Here is a 16,591-nt window from a genome sequence, read left to right on the forward strand (position 1 = left end):
ACCTCGGGTCCTGCCATTCATGTGGGTGTTACTTTGACACGTACCACCTACATAAACATTGTCGCAGACCAGGTACACATCTTCATGACACCCCATCAATAGTATTCCCTAATGGCCGTGGTCTCTTACAGCAGGATAATGCATCCTGCTACTGTTTGAGGAACACGACAAAGAGTTCAAGGTGTTGACTCGGCCTCCAAATTCCCCAGATCTCAACCTGATCGAGCGTCTTTGGGATGTCCTGGACAAACAAGTCCGAACCTCAGAGGCCCCATTTACAGGACTTACAGGACGTCTTGGTGCCAGATACCACAGCACACCTTCAGAGGTCTTGTTGAGTCCATGCCTCGACAAGGGGGACCTACACATTATTAGACAGGTGGTTTTAACCTTATGGCTGAACTTCTCCACTGTTCAATGATGGAGACTTGAATACAAAACTGTTTGTGGCAATTGCAATGCTGAGGATATAATAGCAATTTCTAGTCCCGTCCATCATCGCATAACCGTTCACATGAGTTGAGGTCCAAAGCCATCCCCATGGTCTTCAAGTTTCACCATCCTCAGCAATCCCACTGATCTTTTGACTGCATAATGTACGGCCATTCTCAGCAGCAGCATGTAACTTCCAATTGATGAGAACTCCAACCAGAAGTAGGGCACCAGGATGGATCAGGCAGGTCCTGAGAGCACTGGTATCTCAGGAGTATCATGTGTAGCTCGACAGAAAGCGAGTGGGAGAGATATCAGCCTTTCATCAAATCTTCATAATGATTCATTCTCACACACAACTCCATGCATATTTAAATTCCCTTGAAATACTAATCATCTCTTTTGAGTGACCAAATGATTGAAAAAGTTGCTGTTTGTCAGAAATAATCGGCTGTTCCATTCATTTGCTCGCCTTTCAGGATGCAACGTGCTCACTGCCCCATTTAGCTACACAGAGTTATTATTGGCCCTAGTGGTCAAAAATGGGAACTGCACCAAGCTCTAATAGAGGCCCACTAAGGCAAGTATCATGCTGCCCCATGATCAAGCGAGGAGCAAAGGAAAGCATTTTCAGGTTCGTGGTTTTTATGGCTAATTGAGCTAGTTTAAAAATCTTAGTTTATAGCAAATAATCGGAAATTAGATCGAATACATTTCTGCATACAAAAGCAAAGTGTAAGCACAGACAGTGTGTCTATTTACTAGATATTAGACTGTAGCGCAAGTCAAATGGGACAGCCTTTAACTTCATTCTGTTTGAGGCTAAGTCATTATTAATACAACAACAACTTCTATGGCCATGAGACGTTGGGATAGAGACCGCATAGGTCTCTCAAACGCTCTCAAGTCACAGACATGCTAATAAGATTCAGCTGATTTTTTTGGGGGAGGGTTTCCTGTGATATCGTGGTATATTTTAGTGGAATTCCAGCTTTTTGACATTTCAATGAACTACAAGTAATCAGGCTTCAGGGGCTCTCTGAATGCTCAGGGCCCCAGGCACTTTCCTGCTTTGTCGATCCTGTGGCTACTGCTTTTCTAGCACCGACCTGTGTTATCAAAGGGGGCGGTAGGGAGGGGGCGGTATGGAAAAATTTTCAAGGAAAGTTAGCTGGAAAAACAAGACTCATTATCGGCATATCAACATCCTTGAAGTGAAAGCTGTGTGGCTAGCGCTGCAACATTTCCTGGAACCCTTAAAAGTACCAACATTGCGTGCAGACAATACAACAGTGGTGTTTTACATCAACCAATAAAGGGGCACAAAACAAATGCTGAGATATTCAAGCAAACTGTAGAACTAGTTAGATGCACACTTTGTGAGTCAGAGAGCTACCTCACTGCTGTTGCAATCAGGAAGCAGATCTAGATATACTGCCTCTCATTGGTGAATTCACAAAAAGGTGGTCCGGTTCATTTGGAACACCTACAGCAGGAAACAAACATCTCATCCAATTTGGTTCACGGACATGACGGAGACAGAGGCTGTGGGCCGGGATGCGTTTGCATATGATTGGCCGAATATACACTACGGATGATACTGCAGCTCATCCAACAGACTATGCACCGGTATTGTTCGGTCGTCCCATTTTGCCTGAACAGACCAGGCAGTTTGTGCACACACCAATTAGACAGGACATCCTGTCCCAGGTCACTGTGGCACAGTAGATCCCACACCTTGAAATTACAACATGACTCCGGCCCCTGAGAGCAAACCGACCATTCTGGCAAGTTCATGACGGGGTCATAGAACATGTGCTCTTTGCATATGCAAGCAAGTGAAACGTTTCCTTACTGTTTTGTAAAATGCTGGGCACAAACCTTTCCTATCCACCCATATACCTTCTGGTGCAGATGAGCACCTATCATAGGACGCAATATTTGAAATAGATACATCTGTCATGCAGCATCTTTCCCTTTCTTCTTGCTGTTGCACCATATTGATTCTGGAAACAGAATCAAGTCGTACTTGAGTGATATGTTGACTGGTGACTCGAGACTTTGCTCGAACTCGAGACTAAAAATTTGTGAGATTTTGGCCTAGATCAGGGGTGTCCGATCTTATCCGGAAAGTTCCGGTGTGGGTGCGGGTTTTCAAATCCAACCGAGCAGGAGCCACACCTGATTCCACCTGTTTGATCAGTTGATCTTGGCTTTCAATAGACTCAGGTGTGGCTTCTGCTGGGTTGGAATGAAAACCTGCACCCACACCGGCCCTTCGTGGATTTGATTGGACACCCCTGGCCTAGATGAACACATGATACAGTTTTCATGGTGCAGTTTCCACGAACCCAGAGATCATGTTCAATTTTGCTCTCTTCACTGATTTCCAGATGCTTTTCGGTTATGGCTGCAGATTTTTATGTGCTGTAATGTTTGTCCTGCCATAAGACTTGAGATTATTAACATTAACAATAAACTTTGTTTAGATTGCTTTGACGGTTATGTTCAACCCTGCTGTCACCGGAGAAGTTGTGATCCGGTGATGGGATTTATACTGTAGGTTTCTCCCAAGCTAATTGGTCAATAGTCTGGGATCATGTGTGCATGTGAACACAAGAAGGCATCTCTGTGATTTTTTTATCTAGGATTCGTAAAACCGCAGTTACATACAGAACTAGCGGTCAGCTTTGAGGCTTGTTGGAGAGTTTGATCTGAACTGCACTCATGAAGAAAGTGAGAAGCACAGACACTGAGAGAGTGAGTGGTCTGAGAGAAGTGCTGTCTCTCCAGGTTCATATTTCTCTGCTCCGCACTGCACTTCAATAATTAATATTCATAATCGCATATCATGTCAGCAGAACACCCACGGCTTCCTCTCAGAGAGGCCTGATCGGATCACCTACATCAGATTCCACTGTCACATCAGCATATATTCATCTCATTAGATTACGTTGTTCATGCTTTTGGCTTTACCATTAGACAGCACTTTACTCGCAGGAAGCTGCCTCTGTCTTGTGGCGGAAGTTGGACCGGGTCGTCATGACCATGTGGCAATTCTGAAAACAAAAAAAGGAAGGAAGATTTTCTGGGCCTGAGAAGTGGGATGGAATGTGAGGGTGAAGCTGTGTGTCATCCCCCATCTCTCCGAAAGGAATTCAGAGTCTTGAGGGCCTCTACTCGGTGGCCCCTGTCGACCCCTTTACCTCTATAACTAGGGCCCCTGTTAAGGGTCACTGAAGCGCCCCCTGGACACACACACACAACATCACGACTGCACTAAAGCAACTGAGCACAACGTATTCCATCAGTAGCTCCAACTCTTCCCCATTCGCCGTCTCAGTCTCCCACCCCTTCGCGCTCTCCTCCTCTCCTCTGTACTCCTTTCTATAGAGATTGTCAATCTCCAGTCTGACAGGGGACTGAGGCTCGCTCGGACATTTCCCAGGTGTCCGTTTTTCTGCCGCTTGTCTTTTTCCACTCGTCAGCCTTTGACCTCTCGAGTGGTCGAGGTGAATAATCTGATCACCGTGCGCTTACCGGTGTCTCCCGCCGGTCGTTTTAACTCTACAGATGGTTGTGAAGTTGTGATACAGTGCTTTTGTGTGTGTTATTGGAAATGGTCGTTGTCTTGAAGTGCTTCCTCTGCTCCTTTAGTTCCGAGTCGTTGGCATCTCTTCCGCCTTTTTCACCTTATCTGATTGTGCGATAATGCAAAGTGACGTATGACTGGATCTGCTCTGGATTAAAGATGCGCTCAAAAGGCCATGGTTTTTCTCTCTCTTCTCTGCCTCAATCATACTTAATGCTGTCTGTCCCCTAACTTCATCTCTCTCTCTCTCTCTCTCTCTCTCTCTCTCTCACTCTCATTCTCTCTCTCGCTCTTCCTTGCTGATGCACTCCTGGCCATTAATAAAAATTTTATACATAGTCAGGAAGTGCATTTGCAGTGGGAGCGGCTGGAGGCTCTCAGGCCGGCAGGAAATGAGCTGCTGGCTGGCGGCCAGGCTGGCTATTCCGAGGGGCCACGAGCTCGGCCAATCAGCTCGCTCCGCTCACTTAATGGAACACGCATACTTCAGCCCCAAAGTATCAGCAACAATTATGCCAAGGCGTGACGGTTGGTTGGGTTGGTTGGTTGTTTGTTGTGTGTGTGTGTGTGTGTGTGTGTGTGTTTGTCTGTATAGCTCTTTATGTTTGTGGATTTGTGTCCTGATGATATGTGATTTGTCATGAGTTGCGATGATGGGTGGTGTGTTCAGGATCAGCCTGTGTAGGATGAATGAGAGGGACAGAAAAAGAGAGAGCAAGGCAAATAGGCGGAGGTGGGGTGGGGGACGGGGTGGGGGTGTAAAGGGGGAGGTTGTAGCGTTAATTTTGATCAGATGCAGATGGTGGTGTTTATGTAGCTCAGTGGTACAGAGGGAGAGGATGAGGGAGAGCTTGACTGCTTGTTTGGAAGAGTAAGCCAGCATGAGTGTGTGGGATTTTGGGTCAGTTCTCTCCCATTCCTTCTAGGAATCAGGAAGAGCGGGAGGCCCGAGCTCGGAGAGGAAAGGGAGTCCGGGGAGGTGGGGGGGGGGGATTTGGTTTGAGAGGTAAGGGGTGTTTTATAACTCTATAATACAGAATCTTCCTCTCTTTTACGTAACGATCATCGGTACACACTATCCTTCCATCAGTTCAAATCATTTTCACATCACTTTCCATATTCTTTAAGCAAACAGCCTCTAAAGCTCTATCCACATTTAACCAACTGACGAACAAAGCTAACAGTTACAGCTGCTATATATGAGCTAACACGCACCTATTACTGTATCTGTTAAAGCTGAAGCGATGCAGTCAATCTTACCCACGAAATAACATTCATGCACAAGCTAAACAGCGCCGGCAGAAATGAATGACTTTGTCAGCTGTGTGCCGGTCATTAACCAGGCCATTTAACATTGATTCTGCTGTGGCTTAGTCCAGCTCCTGCCCTCCTCTCTGGCACAGAGATCAGGAACTCTGTGTGTGTGTGTGTGTGTGTGTGTGTGTGTGTGCGTGTTATTTTGTCAAGGGTACAATGCCTAGGGGGAGATGCAGACCAGGGCACTGATATATGCACACACATGCACAATGTGCATCCTTTGCATCTATGGTTTTTAAATCATACACACACACACACACACACAGAGAGAGAGAGAGAGAGAGAGACATTTAAAGTACAGCAAAATAAACTTTACTCGCTTTGGCAGGAAGCAATATCATGAGCTCAGGAAATGGAGAAAACAGTCCGGGGGGATGTATGTGTGCAAGCAGACAATTCCTGATACACACTCACTAACAATCAAGTAAATAAATAAAGTGAGGATGTGGTGGTGGAAAAAAGGGAAAAAAAGAGGAAAAAACTGGAAGACATGATTTACACAAGAGGGAGTACTTGTGCATTTTGACACACGCACACGGTCAAAGTAAAGTGCATGAATTTATTTGCATCGTTCAAGCAGCAAAAGAGGAAAAAATGTTTGATGATGCATACTACTAAAATTACATAATAGATCCAACAACAGTGCAATTCCCTCCTGAATTAAATGAACACACTTAACTCAGTAGAAGCAAATGGCTTACATTTACTCAAACAAACAAAACCTTTTCCTAAGAGCGCTTGGAATAATGATTCAAACCTTAAGGAACATTTAAAATAATCTACCTTTTGAAAAATATTCGTTTTTAATTGCTTTCCGCCAACAGGAACCTGGTTGTTGCCTCTGACTGCATTGTGTTTCCCCGGGACATTAATACGAGGTTGCACACGTGTAAAGTCATTTTATCGGCTCATGTTTCATCAAAATAACGGGAGCAGTTAAACATCCAATGAAACATCCGTATCGGGTCCGTACAGGATTTCAGAGTTTTTGTCGTGATCGTTGTGGACAAAAGTGTGTGATTTTTCTGTGGCTTTTTTTCCGCCCAAAATTTACGATGCAATTTGCGGCGTTCATTTGTGCTTTTTTTTTTTTTTTACAGAAAAAAACTACTCAAATCGGCGAAACTACAATCGCACGAAAATAGTTCTGCGTGCTCTTTCGCAGCGATGTTTGTCGGTAAACGAGACCATTTAGGCCTTCGATGTCACGTGACGCGTCTCGGCCCGAATCCGCGGAAAATCCGCGCTAATTTTGAAAATCCGCTAATTTACGCGATCGCAAAATCAAAATATCCTGGAGGGACCGATTTATCATTCTTATCCTCTGGATATATACAGTACTTGTGGCTTTGATTTTAGAGGGCAGTCCAAATGTGCAATGCTTAGAATATTAAAGAGGTTGAAATGTTCAGTATGATGTAGGAGCAGCCCAAATGCAAATCATTCTGAAGCCAGTCTTTCAGCACTCTCTGGCTTTACGGACTCCTGGTAATTCACGGATCACGCATTAATCCCTTTTTTTTTTTTTTTTTTAATTTGCGTTCCTGGCGATATTTATAACCTGCCTATATATCATATGCGTGTAGCTTGATTTGAAGTCTCTCGGCTGCAGATCGGCCGGATCGGAAGTGTTGTAGGAATCGAGCTTGGGTTTCATGCAGTCAGAACTTTAGGTTGCGTTTGCACATCACAGAGAAAGCTGATTCACTCTCCTGCTTGTTGCTCTGTTTGGCCATCCCAGCTATTTCCCTCCACAGGAAGCCAGGAAGTACCCTTCTTCCTGCATTATTACACACACACACATGTCCTGTTACCTTGGTGACATCTTCCCTGTACTGTCAATAAGACGACGTAAGTACGGCAGCAATCCAAATACACAGTGAGGCGATTTGATGCAATGGTATTGTTCTTATTTAAAAGGAAACACACTACGACATGTGAGCACAACACCAACACGCCACACAAACTGATCACATCTGTCAGCGGCGTAGCCTGGGATTAATGAAGTGGCTCGTCCATGAGATGCACAGCGCTGTGTACAAAATAGTCGCTAATCTCGCCACAGACACGTTGCCATTACGATAAGGTCTCTTGGTATCTGGTAGCAACAACACCATAAGTAAATAAGGACAGGAACATGGCCTTGGGGCATTAACATGGGGCATTAATAAGGACAGGAACATGGCCTGCGTTCCAGACTATATTATGAATATATATAATGTCAGGTTCTGATCGGGAATTTTACCGTAACAGGACGTGAGCCGATCATGGACCGCTACTCGGATGCAAGAATATTTAAAAAGAATGGAAATTTCATTCCTAATTCATAACATGCATTTCATCCATTTGAGCTTTATCTTGTGCTTGAAGCACGTCAGAACCCATCCACGTCCTTCTGAGTGAACTGGTCTTGATGAATAGTTTATAACTTTGCAGTTTGTTGTGTCTACTTTCTGATCGAGCCTCGTGTGTTTTACAAATTTCGAGATCTTGCGTCCTCATTCTTTGTGTCCTGACTTTTTGTTGAGTCATGCATATGCCTCTTTTCTTTTCAGCCTTTATCTTCTGTCTTCTTTAACCCATCTCATCTCTCTCTCTCTCTCTCTCTCTCTCTCTCTCTCCATCTCACTCTGGGCTAAGCTCAGAGAATCATGTGGAACAGTGCCTGAGGGGGTAGAAAAAATGAGAGATTCAGTTTCAGCCTGATGATGCCACTTAGCCATTAACTATCTCCAGCAAGTACCCCCCCCCCCCCCACAACACACACACACCGCACCAGCACCACCAGCACCTACCACCCTCCTACCCCTCCTACCCCACGCCAGCCCTGCCTTTATCTACTATTCATATCCGCTAACCCCTCCCCCTCCACCCTGCTCTGTTTCCCACCCTTTCTCTCTCTCTCTCTCTCTCTCTCTCTCTCTCTCTCTCTCTCCCTAGTTGTTTGTGTCACCCTCACTCACTGACATACAGAGGCACACAGAGTGAATGGATGAGTGCAAGAGCAGGAAGCACAGAAAGAGAGCGAGAGAGCGAGAGAGAGAGAGAGAGAGAGCGTGCAAGTGAGACGATCCAGCTCTCACACTTTCAGCTCATACTGAGAATAGATGAACTGCAGATCCTCTGCTCTCCAGCTTCACGTGGAAGTGTTGCATTCCCTGATTTCCTTGTTCCCTCTGCCCCGGGACCTCTTTATTAATTGGGATATTTTAGCATGACATGTTATCCTGTTTTCTTGGGAGAATCCTTACTTTTTTTGGAGTGTTGTTCGTGCACGTTTTCCTTTCGTCCGAGACTCTTGGTGCGCTCCTTGGGGATTGATTAAGTACTGAGGACCGAAGGAGGAGGATCGCCTGCCTGCCTGCCTGCCTGCATGCGTGTGGGACCCTTACGAAAAAAATAAATCTAAAGCTGATCAAGTGGCCTGACTGAAGAACGAGCAAGAAAAGAAATTAAAAGTACTTTTTGGTCTTGTACAATGGATCTCCCTCCATTTAGAGGTGAGTGCCCTGTCTGTCTGTGCATTTCATTTCCCTTTTTCTAATTAACGTCCCACTTTATATGACTTGTAGACTTTGGATTGTCTCTGTAAGTAGCCCGAACGAACACGGCAACTCGGACACGGCCCCGGGCATGCTCGGGACTCGGGGCATGCACGGGTGGCATTGATTGTCCTCAAGGTCGGAGCTGTCAATACAGCCAGTTTGGGCTGGCAGAGATTGAAAGAGTGGATATGAGTGGACTGGAAGAGCTCTAACGAGGGGCTTTTGTACATTTGGTGATGTTTTTTTTTTTTTTTTTTTTTTTTTTTTTTTTTTAACATGGAACATGTTTCCAAAATTGTGTTTGTAGAGTTGTAGAGAGTGAAAATATATTTAGATGTTAGTGGAAATTTACAATGGAAGTGTATTTAAAACTACGCATTCTCATACTTTACTGTTGTTGTTATACATACATAGTAATACATAGACTACTATGTATACTATTGTTATTATAATAATACGCGTATTATAACACCACAGAAGAAAATTCATGGTATTTTTTAAAACTGTAGTATTATTTAAACACACAAAAAAAGATACACTTTTTCCTGGTATTTTAGCTTTTGGATATTTTTGTTCATCCCTCTGACACGTATCTCTATATTGCTTCTTCCCTCTCTCTCCCACCCTTTCCCGCTCTCTCTCACTCTCTCTCTCTCTCTCTCTCTCTCTCTCTCTCTCCCGAACTTGCTGGTGTCTATTTCAGTCCTTCCTGGGGGTCGGATTCAGCACATCCGGAATCTCATACGGTTTATTGTCATGCAATCCTGCTGTGTCCCCAGAGGGTCCAGAAGGGGCTGACTGACAACTCATGGACAATTTTGGCCAATCAGCTCCGATTCACCGCCAGCCAATTTTTGCAGCACAGTCCCAGAAAGAGATGATCGAAATATAAAAATGGATGATTCTAATAAATTAAGCCAGCAAGTTTCGATAGTTATCAGGTCTAGCAGAAACCCCAGGGGCCTCTGAAGGCTCTTCGCTAGTCCCTAATGAAGTGGCTCACATGCTTTTTATGCTTTCAGCTACATTTATATTGTCCAGTGACCCTCTGCAGGACGGCTGTTTTCCCTTCGCTCGTTCACCTCCCGTCTCCTCCCTGCTTCAGGGTTTTAAATTACTCCCAGTCAGTGGTGTGTGGTGATTGTTATGAATAATATGCGCTCCTCATCCTCTTCCTGCCCAGGATCAGGTTACCCTGGCCACGGATGTATGCAAGGTACCGGGCGCAAGGAGCCCTGGGGCAGAGCCGCAAGGCACAGCTCACTCAGCACTGATACTCCCAGAGCGCAGGGGCCTGTCTTCAGGTTACCCCTCATGGCAGGCAGCACTGAGTAAACATGGCCCACTCTGCCGTCTCTCTGTTTCTGTTTCTCTTTCTCTTCATCTCTCCACACACAGCTGTCTTTCCCTCTTGCTCTCATGCACTCTCAGATCTGGACGTCTTGACCTGAGACAGGTGTTGTGTTGAGGATTTGCTTTTTTCAAGCACAGGAAAATGTTTCCCAGGCTAGCTGGCAGTCACACCCAGTGCATATTTGCGATGCGATGGAGCACTTTGCTAGATAAAAGTGCAATAATGGACTAGGATTTTATAATCTAATGTTCGCGTGAAGGAGAAATGCCAGGGGGCTATTCTCTGAGCGTGGTAAGAAATACCGACATCCATCAAGGGTGATGCTAATTCGATCCGTTTGACCTGTCGAATTGCCTGTTGTCCTCTGAGTTCATGAACAGACAAATCGCCGAATCCTTTGGACACGACAAAATCTCTAACCAAGCAGAAAGTTATGCTCTATATGAATGCTGCTTTGCAGAAACAGATCCCAAACACTACCTGGAAAACGGCTAACCTCGGCTGTTCCGGCTGTTGAGATCATCTCGCACCACCTAATTCCTATGGACCATGACTATCCATGACTTCCCTCATAACAGTGACCAACCAAACCAGCGTACACCCCAAGCCCATTTCCTGTCATGTCCCACCTCGCTGAATAGAAGTTCTTTTAGAGGTCATGGTCAGAGATTGAGAAGATGTAATCTGAGCTCAGCAATCAATATCTCAGTGCACACTGTTAAGAAGCAAGAGGTTGCTTCGTTGTCCATCAGTAAACCAGCCTTTTTGTAGCAACGATGTCCAAAGTCAGCAGCAGTTGACTTATTGGGGATTGTGCCACATTTTCCGCTCTGCTTCAGTCAATGTTCATAATATTACTAGGTAATATTACATAGCTAATATTACTACGATAGCCTTCTTTCATCTCAGAAATATTGCTAAGATAAGAAATATATTGTCACTACACGATGCAGAAATACTAGTTCATGCTTTCGTCACCTCTAGACTAGATTACTGTAATGTCTTACTGTCTGGATGTTCCAGTAGGAGCATAAACAAACTCCAGTTAGTCCAGAATGCAGCTGCTAGAGTCCTAACTAGAACCAGAAGATACGACCACATCACCCCGATCTTATCCACACTGCACTGGCTCCCAGTGAAATCTCGCATTGGTTATAAAATACTATTATTTACCTATAAATCACTAAATAGTCTTGCGCCACAGTATCTAAGCAACCTTTTGGTTTTCTATGATCCGCCACGCCTACTTAGATCAAAGATTATTTGATGGTACCTCGAATAGCGAAGGCTACAGCAGGGGGAACAGCCTTCTCTTATAGAGCCCCACAGTTATGGGACAGTCTTGAAATTAGTGATCGGGACTCAGACACAGTCTCAGTGTTTAAGTCTAGGCTTAAAACGTATTTGTTTAGTCAAGCCTACCCTGACTAGACTTTCTGTTACGCTAAGCACAGTCCTAATAATCTTTTCTCTCCCTCTCTCCTGCTGCCGAGCCACACACGATTTTATGTAGATACTAGAGGTCCTGATCCTTTCTGCTCTCCGGACCTGCCTGATCCGTTTCGGATGTCCTACCTCTGGATGGAGCTCTCGTCTACTCCAATTCCAGATTGCTGGGACTACGGCTGCTTCTAAGGCCAAACAGACTTCATATGAATCCATAATGAACTTTTTCACACTATCTGTTGTTACCCAGATGAGGACGGGTTCCCTTCTGAGTCGGGTTCCTCTCAAGCTTTCTTCCTCTTAACATCTTAGGGAGTTTTTCCTCGCCACCGTCGCCACCGGCTCGCTCAATTGGGATAAATTCGCACTTTTAATAATAATTTTCTCTATACCGTGTTTATATATTTCTGTAAAGCTGCTTTGAGACAATGTCTATTGTAAAAAGCGCTATACAAATAAAATTGAATTGAATCGAATGATCAGACATTAGCAGAGCATCTCCATTTGGCCTCACCCTGCCGTGCGGTCTGAGTAATCTGCAGCTGACAAGTGCTCTGGGACATGGCAGAGAGTTTTAGAGTGCTCTTTGCAGGGGTTGGGGAGGGGGTTCATTGGGCTTCCTGATGTCAGCACCTCGCCTCCTGTGCTGCTGGAGTGTGGAGTATTGATCCATTGGCACCCTGGAAACTCAGACAAGGTCTGGGGGCTTGGATGGGTGCGGAGAGTGTAAGTCCCACTACTTCTGGAGTAAGCTGTCCTCCTTCAGGATTTATTTTACAAGCCTGACAGCGAAGCTGAAAGGTTGGTCCCTTTGGGAAACCACTCTTTAACAAAAGGTTTCCTTTCCTCGAAAGGTTAGGAGTAGAACGATAGAACCATCCAAAGAAACCTTTTCTAAGAGGGTAGAACGGAGTAGAAGTTAACAGGGGTGAAAGTTCTGCCTGCAGAATTCATACAAAGACACCCCAATTTTTGTACTCCAAAAGTGTACTAATCTGAAAAAAAAAACCCAAACCCAGTACTTTTGGCTGTCTTTAACATGTTGATTCTGAAATCTCACATGTAGTATTTTGACCATTTCTCTCTCATGTTTGACATTTTGAGCTGGAGTTTAGACTTCAGACCGAAGCTCAGTTTTTAAGAAAAGTAAGTGGAAAGTTTCGAGTAAACTTAAGTGTAGCCTGAAGTGATAAATGCTCCCAAGTGCTGACACAGTTGAGGAAAACCACATGGAAAGGACATGTGCAAATGCTCTCACAAAATATGCAATTTAAAAGTTCCTGACATGACACAGATGAGCAAACCCAAAACTTCCTCTCTGGCTTGTCCACAGATGTGTGGTTGGCTGGAAGTCCGGTGTTGTTTGTGAAATCAGGCCCCAAATAATGAGCTCATGGAAATGAACAGCAGGCCCCTCTAAACAATTAGATGGACTGATAGGCCCTGACTGCAGCTCTCTGCTGGATTTGATGTAATTACTCTCCAGGACTTCTTTTTCCTCTTCTCTGTAATTTGAAAATGCATTTTGTACTTCCGACCTGGGCCTCCTTATCTCGACTTTATGGGCGGGTGGTGGGGGCAGAGGATGGATGCTATCTTACCTTTTTTTTTTTTTTTTTTTTTTTGCGAGAGCATCCACCGATTTTGCCAGGAATTCAGCTGACTGCCCCGGATACTTGGCAGACTGGGAGCAGACATTGCTTCCTCTAATTGATGCCCCTGTGTATGGATTTCCGTTCCTGGTTACGTTGGACACGGCTCTCCTCTTCTGTGTAATCTCTTCATCGAGCAAATGCTTCTCCATTCATCCTCAAACCGTCTTTGTGAACACTGACCTCCTTTATGCACGCTCACGGGTCTGTTGTGCAATCCGAAGAGCATGTAGTCGAACACGGACAGCCCGGGAGGTTTGTCAAATTTGTGCGTTTAGTTTATTTCGAGTCTTGAATGCACAAAACTCGAATGCAATCCAAGTTCCTGTTGGGGTATGACATCGAATAATGCAAACAGTCTGTTTCTCAATTCCAGGATGCTGATGTTTTCCATGTACATTCCACTAACCATGTTGTTCCTGTTTATGGAGGATAAGGCTTAACAAAAGAAAAGTTTCAGGGAGGGGCCATTGGATTCCTCTGAGCAGCTGGGGAAAGGATGCCTCAGGACATTGACACTCAGTCTTATGGGTTCCCCTGTTTCCCACAATTTTTTCGCTGTCAATTTCTCTGCTCAGATTCTCTTCCCTTGTGTCAACAGCTGTGTTCACCAGATGCTAAATTACAGTGTGATGCCAATAGCTTTATCTCCATCCTCTGTGACTAATAATAGATCTAGTCTCAGTAGTAGACTATGTAAGTGGGTCTATGTGTGCGTGAGTTTCCGCTGTTCTTTCGAGTGCATTGAATTCTAATGTTTAGTATTTGAATGACACTGTCGTGTTATGATGTCTTCCAGGTTTATCTGATGTGCCGTGATTGGTGCGAGCCTCGTATCCAAGTCTCTTCCCTAGTGGCACTGGTGGCAGTATGGATTCAACACCTCCTCTAAGGATGGACCGTGATGGCTTGGACCCACAGCAGATCTCTGTGCTGTCCATAGATCAGATCCGTGCGATAAGGGCCAACAATGACTATGTGGAGCGTCCTGTGGCGCTAGACCCTGCTTCGCAGGTGGGTGTCTTCTATACACACGATGAAAGACATCCTCAGATGCCTCGCAGCCAGAGTCAGCACCAACATGCCCACCTGGCTCACCTGAGTCGCTCTAGTACAATCAGCTCCATGTCTCGTGGCAGTGCCGCTTCGGACCAAAGACTTCTTTCAGGATTAACAAGTTCCCATTCCGGATTGGCCTCGGTGGTGCGTTCTCAACCCAAGGGCGACCTGAAACCAGACTCGCTAAGTAAAGGCTTGGCTGACGGAGAGGATTTAGGCTTACATCTGTTCATCTGTGAACGCTGTAGCCGCTGCAAGTGCCAGGAGTGTTGTGCTCCCCGAAGCTTGCCCTCTTGCTGGGCCTGTGGCAAGCGATGTCTGTGCTCAGCCGAGAACGCAGTGGAGTACGGCACCTGCCTGTGCTGTGTGAAGGGTCTCTTCTACCACTGTTCGGCAGACGATGAGGACAACTGCGCCGACCGACCCTGCTCCTGTGCTCCGGCTCACGCCTGCTCCCGCTGGAGCACCATGGCTGTTCTGTCTCTCTGCCTGCCCTGCTTGTGCTGCTATCCTCCTGCCAAGCTTTGCCTCACTATGTGCCAGCGTGGCTACGACCGGGCCACACGACCCGGCTGCCGCTGCAACAACACCAACACAGTGTGCCGCAAGATCTCCGCTACTAACCCTGCACCTTTCCGCAAGTCTCTGGACAAACCGGTATGACACGGAGACGGCGCTCCTCCTGTGATCCCGTCACTGCATTCCCCCTTTCGCGTTCCCGAGGATACCATGAAACACTGAACTTACTGACCTGCACCCAACCGATCAGGCCTAGCTACATTACGTGCAAGAATGGAAGCTTATTGATTTAAAAAAAAAAAGAAAAAAAAAAAAGGTGTTGTCTATTTATTTATTTATTTGACTTTCCTGGCTAAGACAGGTAATCCTGTCCATATGTAACCTTTTACAGGGAGTAAGCTATCAGAACAAAATGAATCTGGTGCCGCGTTGGGTAAAATGCATCTTCCAGGCACAGTGCCAGGAAATCATCTTCAGCCATACTGCGCGGACAGTCTGTGTGCGAGACGGCTGACTTTTGATCCGAGGGGGACGTAGAGCCCGAGCCAAAAAAAAAAAACCATTCAGAACAAACTGTGTTGGGACACCAAAAAAATTAAATAAATAAATAAAAGGGACCAGATGAAGCTCATTCAGGAACGGCTTGTGAGGGGTGGTTACATGAAGAGACATCAGGCATGTGTGGATATGAACGGATGGATGCACCTGAGAGAGCGAGAAAACGAATGCGTGTGTTCGTGTGTGTGCGAGTGCATGCGGGTGCGTGTCAAAGACATGTAAGGTGTATGTGCATGCGTGCGCAGTCTCAGGCCTCTGTCTGCTCTCCGCAGAAGCATTCCTTTTTTTTTTTTATTTTTAGAGAAGCTGCTCTGAAAGACAAAGTGTCTGGTCAGGTTTCCAGCGCAGGGCAGCCTGACGCCAGCCTCTCCCAAGCGCTCTCACGTCCTCACCATTCCACCCCCCCCTCTACCACCACTACCACCCCACCCTCTCGTCTGCTGCTCTCTCTCATTCCTGTAGTGGGAATTCTTGTCCTGTGCTATCTCCAGCTGTGCTATGGGACCAAATGCAATCCAGTCATCATACATTCCCAAAAACAACAACAACAACAAAAAAACTCTTGTCCACCATGGACTCTTGTCTAACTTCTTTCAAGATAACATGTTACACCATTACTCAAAGAACTCTCGAGCGGAAATTGTGTTGAAAATATGTCGGACCACATGAGGCCATAACGCAAAGAAGGAGCTTCGGAGCACTGCGTCGTTTAAGATCATACTCATCCACGAACAGCAAAGAAAGCTAGCCGGGAATATGCTATTCATACTACGGCCATACATTTCTAAGCACTTTGGACTTCACTTCAGATCGATTCTTTAGCCTCTAATCACGTCCATGATTGACAGGAAGTGAGAGCGTGGAAGAGCCTTTTGCGTCCTCACACAGGAAGAGGGGACTCCTTTTGAGATGAGGCTCGAAGTCGATTGCCTTACCAGAACGAAACAGAGCACCATACTTGGGAACAAGGTGAAACAGATGCACTGATCTCCAAAATTGGGATGAGAAATGAAATCAAGAAATCTGTTTCGTGCGTGCGTGCGTGCGTGCGTGCGTGCGTGTGTGTGTGTGTGTGTGTGTGTGTGTGTGTGTGTGTGTGTTTTCCCCCCGTATATGC

At 45.6% G+C, this 16,591-nt stretch overlaps 1 protein-coding gene across 2 annotated transcripts; it reads left to right on the plus strand.

Moving 5' to 3' along the window:
• Nucleotides 1–8,278: 8,278 nt before the first annotated feature.
• Nucleotides 8,279–15,791, plus strand: LOC128622611 (protein sprouty homolog 2). 2 transcript variants are annotated; one of them, XM_053649250.1, is made up of 2 exons: nucleotides 8,279–8,841; nucleotides 14,138–15,791. In XM_053649250.1, the coding sequence occupies exon 2, from the start codon at nucleotides 14,209–14,211 to the stop codon at nucleotides 15,058–15,060; it is 852 nt and encodes a 283-aa protein (XP_053505225.1). In that variant the 5' UTR covers nucleotides 8,279–8,841; nucleotides 14,138–14,208; the 3' UTR covers nucleotides 15,061–15,791. The 2 variants fall into 2 exon arrangements, with proteins under 2 accessions (XP_053505225.1, XP_053505226.1); XM_053649251.1 differs by lacking the exon at nucleotides 8,279–8,841 and adding an exon at nucleotides 9,832–12,487.
• Nucleotides 15,792–16,591: the final 800 nt, after the last annotated feature.

Source organism: Ictalurus furcatus, chromosome 18 (genome assembly GCF_023375685.1).
Source record: "Ictalurus furcatus strain D&B chromosome 18, Billie_1.0, whole genome shotgun sequence".
NCBI classification, from domain to species: Eukaryota; Metazoa; Chordata; class Actinopteri; order Siluriformes; family Ictaluridae; genus Ictalurus; species Ictalurus furcatus.